This window comes from Larimichthys crocea, unplaced genomic scaffold (genome assembly GCF_000972845.2).
Source record: "Larimichthys crocea isolate SSNF unplaced genomic scaffold, L_crocea_2.0 scaffold33, whole genome shotgun sequence".
NCBI classification, from domain to species: Eukaryota; Metazoa; Chordata; class Actinopteri; family Sciaenidae; genus Larimichthys; species Larimichthys crocea.
Genome location: NW_020854355.1, coordinates 132,973 through 141,050, shown reverse-complemented (window position 1 = coordinate 141,050; position 8,078 = coordinate 132,973). Strand labels below are relative to the sequence as shown.

The 8,078-nt window shown below is 45.5% G+C and overlaps 1 protein-coding gene across 1 annotated transcript; it reads right to left on the bottom strand.

Annotated features, from left to right (window-relative positions):
* Positions 1–1,105: 1,105 nt before the first annotated feature.
* dnaaf19 (dynein axonemal assembly factor 19) lies at positions 1,106–6,916 on the bottom strand. The gene is made up of 3 exons (XM_027276290.1): positions 6,793–6,916; positions 1,842–1,990; positions 1,106–1,327 (listed from the first exon to the last, which is right to left on the bottom strand). The coding sequence occupies exons 2-3, from the start codon at positions 1,985–1,987 to the stop codon at positions 1,228–1,230; spliced, it is 246 nt and encodes an 81-aa protein (XP_027132091.1). The 5' UTR covers positions 1,988–1,990; positions 6,793–6,916; the 3' UTR covers positions 1,106–1,227.
* Between the last annotated feature and the right edge of the window lie 1,162 nt (positions 6,917–8,078).

The window sequence follows — 8,078 nt, the reverse complement described above, 5'->3', positions numbered from 1 at the left end:
CTCTAAATGCAAAGGGGGGGTTACCCTTGTAAATATCTGCTTTACTCCCCTTCTACACCGTGGCTGGTACCAACATCTCTGGGACAGAGAGAAATGTCTACACTCAAACATATATCAACCCATCAGGAGGCAGTCTCCTAGATAGGACAAAGTTCATACAAAGTTAAACACACAAAAATATAATTGTAATATAAAGTAAGCATAAAATAGTAAGACAGAGGTTAAAAGAATTTTTTCACTACAGTATACATACATATATACGTGTGTGTGTGTGTGTGTATACACACACACACACACACGTATATATGTATGTATACTGTAGTGAAAAAATTCTTTTAACCTCTGTCTTACTATTTTATGCTTACTTTATATTACAATTATATTTTTGTGTGTTTAACTTTGTATGAACTTTGTCCTATCTAGGAGACTGCCTCCTGATGGGTTGATATATGTTTGAGTGTAGACATTTCTCTCTGTCCCAGAGATGTTGGTACCAGCCACGGTGTAGAAGGGGAGTAAAGCAGATATTTACAAGGGTAACCCCCCCTTTGCATTTAGAGTCTCTCTTTTATTACCTCAGAGGAGAGGGAGGGGGAGAAATGTCTACAAAAGAAGCAGTTGAATGTATTATCAGCAGAGAGAACTTTGCGACTCTTGTAGTCGTACTGTTGTCTCTCCTTGGCCAAGAATAAAGTTCTCATTTAATACTGATCGTGTTCTCAGTCTTTATCGAATTTCCACGACAATACACATCATGACACCAAGACAACACGTAACAATCCATTGACAGAACCAACATGCATATTTTCACGAACATGTGTCTGTTATATCTGTCTGTCCTGTCTGTCTGTGTCTGTCTGTGTCTGTTCTGTCTGTGTCTGTCCTGTCTGTGTCTGTCCTGTCTGCGTCTGCGCCTGTTTGGTCTTTGTCTGTCCTGTCTGCGTCTGCGCCTGTTTGGTCTGTGTCTGTTCTGTCTGTGTCTGTGTCTGTCTGTCTCTGTCTGTTCTGTCCTACTGGAATTGGATCACTGACTTTAGAAACAGTTTGACTGAAGCATGAGATTATTAACACAAACCTTTCAAAATAAGAGCACCAACAGGAAACATTGCTCTTATTTCATTTTATTAAAGTTTGTCAGTTGAAACCACGTATCTCCTGGTCAGACCACGTTTACAAACAGAAGAGAAGAAGAAAGTGTCTCTGGTTGCTCGGGGTGACCAGACATCACTAGTTGCTCGGGGCAACCAGGTTCCAGGGCTGTTTCCGTGGAGCTCCATCTCTGTCTTTCTTCTCGAGAGGCTTCAGGTGACTCGACAGGACCAGATCTCTGACAGAGACACACCGAGATGTAAGACGGGCCTGGCACTCTTTCAAGGACCCTTGAAATGTCATGAAAGATGCCAGGACTCTTCTAGAGTATCATAGAATTTATTCAAGTATTGGAATGTTTTCAAGGACCTGGAGGGCCCCAGGAGCCATCTGAGACATCAAGAAGAACCCGATCGACACAGAAGTCATCACAGACCCTTATAAAATAGCCTGGACCTTGTTCAAGGATGCCTGGAAGGTCTTAAAAGATCCCAGGAGTCTTCCAAGCATCATAGAATTTATTAGAATACTCCTGGAATATCTTAAGGTATCTAAGAAACCTTTCAAACCATTCCTTGAATGAGTGGATCCAGTCTTAATGTCATCCTTGAAAGAGTTCTGGAATCCTTCTAAGGCACCCTGGAACCTTGAAGTACTCTTTGTACGTCTTAAAAGAAACCAAAAACCTACTAAACATCCTGGACGTCCTTCAAGGAGTCCTGGGATGCCTTGTAGGAGTTACCTGGAGTTACCTGAACTGGTTGTAGTTCACTCTCTGGCTGGCCGCCCTCAGCTTGGCCTCGTTCTCTCTCTCGTATCTCCGCTCGGCCTCGATCGACCCCCGCAGCTCTCTCTCCATCGCTGCGAAGTCGATAACGTCACGCTCTGACCTCGCCATCACCTGATGATCAGAATCAGAAACAGAAATACTTTATTAATCCCAGGGGGAAATTATTTTTGTTACAATACTCCAGTATACAGACAAACAAAAACAACATATGTAAACAAGTAACCATCTATTAAGAACATTATATATATGTATAAACTATATATATATTAAAGGTATATAAAAGATCAAATTTACAGTTAAATAATGTGCAACAACTTCAAAAAGTGATTGACATGTTAGTGTCAGATTACAGAAGGGGTGGAGATGATGGTGCTGCAGGCAGATGTTGGTTTGCAAAAAGAGGGATGGACAGGACGATGCTGACATGAGGGACGTCTCTCAGCAGACAGTATGGACGGAGTGACAACAGAGAGGAGACATGTCCATAACAACAGAGGGGAGACACGTCCATAACAACAGAGAGGAGACACGTCCATTATAACAGAGGGGAGACACGTCCATAACAACAGAGGGGAGACACATCCATAACAACAGAGAGAAGACACGGCCATAACAACAGAGAGGAGACACGTCCATAACAACAGAGGGGAGACACGTCCATAACAACAGAGCGGAGACACGTCCATAACAACAGAGGGGAGACACGTCCATAACAACAGAGAGGAGACACGTCCATAACAACAGAGGGGAGACACGTCCATAACAACAGAGAGGAGACACGTCCATAACAACAGAGGGGAGACACGTCCATAACAACAGAGAGGAGACACGTCCATAACAACAGAGGGGAGACACGTCCATAACAACAGAGGGGAGACACGTCCATAACAACAGAGAGGAGACACGTCCATAACAACAGAGAGGAGACACGTCCATAACAACAGAGGGGAGACACGTCCATAACAACAGAGAGGAGACACGTCCATAACAACAGAGGGGAGACACGTCCATAACAACAGAGAGGAGACACGTCCATAACAACAGAGGGGAGACACGTCCATAACAACAGAGAGGAGACACGTCCATAACAACAGAGGGGAGACACGTCCATAACAACAGAGAGGAGACACGTCCATAACAACAGAGGGGAGACACGTCCATAACAACAGAGAGGAGACACGTCCATAACAACAGAGGGGAGACACGTCCATAACAACAGAGAGGAGACACGTCCATAACAACAGAGGGGAGACACGTCCATAACAACAGAGAGGAGACACGTCCATAACAACAGAGAGGAGACACGTCCATAACAACAGAGAGGAGACACGTCCATAACAACAGAGGGGAGACACGTCCATAACAACAGAGAGGAGACACGTCCATAACAACAGAGGGGAGACACGTCCATAACAACAGAGAGGAGACACGTCCATAACAACAGAGGGGAGACACGTCCATAACAACAGAGAGGAGACACGTCCATAACAACAGAGGGGAGACACGTCCATAACAACAGAGAGGAGACACGTCCATAACAACAGAGAGGAGACACGTCCATAACAACAGAGGGGAGACACGTCCATAACAACAGAGAGGAGACACGTCCATAACAACAGAGGGGAGACACGTCCATAACAACAGAGAGGAGACACGTCCATAACAACAGAGAGGAGACACGTCCATAACAACAGAGGGGAGACACATCCATAACAACAGAGAGAAGACACGTCCATAACAACAGACACGTCCATAACAACAGAGAGGAGACACGTCCATAACAACAGAGGGGAGACACGTCCATAACAACAGAGAGGAGACACGTCCATAACAACAGAGAGAAGACACGTCCATAACAACAGAGAGGAGACACGTCCATAACAACAGAGGGGAGACACGTCCATAACAACAGAGAGGAGACACGTCCATAACAACAGAGAGAAGACACGTCCATAACAACAGAGAGGAGACACGTCCATAACAACAGAGGGGAGACACGTCCATAACAACAGAGAGGAGACACGTCCATAACAACAGAGAGGAGACACGTCCATAACAACAGAGAGGAGACACGTCCATAACAACAGAGAGGAGACACGTCCATAACAACAGAGAGGAGACACGTCCATAACAACAGAGAGGAGACACGTCCATAACAACAGAGAGGAGACACGTCCATAACAACAGAGAGGAGACACGTCCATAACAACAGAGAGGAGACACGTCCATAACAACAGAGAGGAGACACGTCCATAACAACAGAGGGGAGACACGTCCATAACAACAGAGAGGAGACACGTCCATAACAACAGAGAGGAGACACGTCCATAACAACAGAGGGGAGACACGTCCATAACAACAGAGAGGAGACACGTCCATAACAACAGAGAGGAGACACGTCCATAACAACAGAGGGGAGACACGTCCATAACAACAGAGAGGAGACACGTCCATAACAACAGAGAGGAGACACGTCCATAACAACAGAGGGGAGACACGTCCATAACAACAGAGAGGAGACACGTCCATAACAACAGAGGGGAGACACGTCCATAACAACAGAGAGGAGACACGTCCATAACAACAGAGGGGAGACACGTCCATAACAACAGAGAGGAGACACGTCCATAACAACAGAGAGGAGACACGTCCATAACAACAGAGGGGAGACACGTCCATAACAACAGAGAGGAGACACGTCCATAACAACAGAGGGGAGACACGTCCATAACAACAGAGAGGAGACACGTCCATAACAACAGAGGGGAGACACGTCCATAACAACAGAGAGGAGACACGTCCATAACAACAGAGAGGAGACACGTCCATAACAACAGAGGGGAGACACGTCCATAACAACAGAGGGGAGACACGTCCATAACAACAGAGGGGAGACACGGCCATAACAACAGAGAGGAGACACGTCCATAACAACAGAGAGAAGACACGTCCATAACAACAGAGAGGAGACACGTCCATAACAACAGAGGGGAGACACGTCCATAACAACAGAGAGGAGACACGTCCATAACAACAGAGGGGAGACACGTCCATAACAACAGAGAGGAGACACGTCCATAACAACAGAGAGGAGACACGTCCATAACAACAGAGGGGAGACACGTCCATAACAACAGAGAGGAGACACGTCCATAACAACAGAGGGGAGACACGTCCATAACAACAGAGAGGAGACACGTCCATAACAACAGAGGGGAGACACGTCCATAACAACAGAGAGGAGACACGTCCATAACAACAGAGAGGAGACACGTCCATAACAACAGAGGGGAGACACGTCCATAACAACAGAGAGGAGACACGTCCATAACAACAGAGAGGAGACACGTCCATAACAACAGAGGGGAGACACGTCCATAACAACAGAGAGGAGACACGTCCATAACAACAGAGAGGAGACACGTCCATAACAACAGAGGGGAGACACGTCCATAACAACAGAGAGGAGACACGTCCATAACAACAGAGAGGAGACACGTCCATAACAACAGAGGGGAGACACGTCCATAACAACAGAGAGGAGACACGTCCATAACAACAGAGAGGAGACACGTCCATAACAACAGAGGGGAGACACGTCCATAACAACAGAGAGGAGACACGTCCATAACAACAGAGAGGAGACACGTCCATAACAACAGAGGGGAGACACGTCCATAACAACAGAGAGGAGACACGTCCATAACAACAGAGAGGAGACACGTCCATAACAACAGAGGGGAGACACGTCCATAACAACAGAGAGGAGACACGTCCATAACAACAGAGGGGAGACACGTCCATAACAACAGAGGGGAGACACGTCCATAACAACAGAGAGGAGACACGTCCATAACAACAGAGAGGAGACACGTCCATAACAACAGAGGGGAGACACGTCCATAACAACAGAGAGGAGACACGTCCATAACAACAGAGGGGAGACACGTCCATAACAACAGAGAGGAGACACGTCCATAACAACAGACACGTCCATAACAACAGAGAGGAGACACGTCCATAACAACAGAGAGGAGACACGTCCATAACAACAGAGGGGAGACACGTCCATAACAACAGAGGGGAGACACGTCCATAACAACAGAGAGAAGACACGTCCATAACAACAGAGAGGAGACACGTCCATAACAACAGAGAGGAGACACGTCCATAACAACAGAGAGGAGACACGTCCATAACAACAGACACGTCCATAACAATAGAGGGGAGACACGTCCATAACAACAGAGGGGAGACACGGCCATAACAACAGAGAGGAGACACGTCCATAACAACAGAGGGGAGACACGTCCATAACAACAGAGAGGAGACACGTCCATAACAACAGAGAGGAGACACAACCATAACAACAGAGGGGAGACACGTCCATAACAACAGAGAGGAGACACGTCCATAACAACAGAGGGGAGACACGTCCATAACAACAGAGAGGAGACACGGCCATAACAACAGAGAGGAGACACGTCCATAACAACAGACACGTCCATAACAACAGAGAGGAGACACGTCCATAACAACAGAGGGGAGACACGTCCATAACAACAGAGGGGAGACACGGCCATAACAACAGAGAGGAGACACGTCCATAACAATAGAGGGGAGACACGTCCATAACAACAGACACGTCCATAACAACAGAGGGAAGACACGTCCATAACAACAGACACGTCCATAACAACAGAGAGGAGACACGTCCATAACAACAGAGGGGAGACACGTCCATAACAACAGAGGGGAGACACGTCCATAACAACAGAGGGGAGACACGGCCATAACGTCTCGACCCCCGTTGACATGTACGTGTGTGTCACTCCGTCAGTGTACGACAGTACAACGACACACTGCGTTAGCTCCTGGGCTAACAGCGCTAGCACACAGGTGAACCTTCTTACCTGAGGTGTCTCTGTCTCCTCTTCTGTCCAGGTGTCTCTGTCTCCTCTTCTGTTCAGGTGTCTCCAGGCTCCTCGCGGTTCAGAAACAACAAACCGTCTCCATGACGACGGGCTGCCGCGGCTGACCCAGGAACGACTTTTCAAAATAAAGTTACTTGAATTTAATCACCATGAAATCTATGACAGAAATGTTCAACCAGGAAATGTAACAACGTGTTAATTCTGTACATGTATGTGTATGTGTACACACATGTGACTGTGTGTGCTCGTATGTGTATTTATGTTTTTCAAACTGAACTTCATGAAGATGATGTGAACAGAAACAACCAATCAGTGTCAGGTTGTAATACACTATATTGCCCTGAAAACACCTTTGCATTTTCATCAGCTGTGTTTTGTAATCTCAGTTACTGCAATAAAACATATTTATGAAACCTCTGACGGCAATTTGACAAGCAGTCTTAATTAGCATAGCAATATAACACTTGGCCTGAGTAATAATACTACCACTTGAATCAATATGAAAAGACTGTTGCAATTACAAACAGCCAACAGATTTAAATGAAATGAGGAATGACTATATATGTAATATTTTATTACAGGATAATTAAAATGATGCAACATACATAACAACTTAGAAAGACCTTGAACCTGCTGTAAAACACATGAATTCCTTACAGGATTGACGATGGAAATACAGCTGAATCACTAGGATTAATCTTAGCGTCTGACTTTAGCGATGTTACGTAAGTGGAAGAATGCAGTTCTTGAAATTTGGTTCATGTGGACGTTAAAGCACAACTCCAAGATTCTTTACGGTGGAGCTGGAAGCCAGGGTGATCCCATCTAAAGTAACTAAGTCTCTAGAAAGAGAGTTTCTGAGGTGTTTGGGTCCAATTACAAGAACTTCAGTTTGTCTGAATTTAACATCAGGAAATTGTAGGTCATCCAACTTTTTATATCCTTAAGGCATGCTTGGAGTTTAGTTATAGAATTGTACTTTTCTTGATTTTTATTAAAATCATTATGACATCTATCTGAACATCACGTGAAAACAAAGAAACTAAGAGAATGGCTGATGACTGATGACTGACTGTTGTAGGTGACCAGTGTTTATCTCCATCAAACCATCTGTCTGACAGGATGTTACCCAGCAATCAAGCTGTGACAGCGTCACATTAACAGATAAACACTTCGACCAATCATGGACACGTTTCCTGTTACAGTGAGCGTGTGAAAGTGTTTATCTCCCTCTGATCAGGTTAGGTCATGACTCGACATCAGAG

Coding starts and splice junctions, on each gene's coding strand:
- dnaaf19 (XM_027276290.1), bottom strand. CDS start 1,987: ATGGCGAGGTCAGAGCGTGACGTTATCGACTTCGCAGCGATGGAGAGA. Junction 1,328..1,841: donor GTGAACTACAACCAGTTCAG/GTAACTCCAGGT, acceptor TGTCTCTGTCAG/AGATCTGGTCCTGTCGAGTC.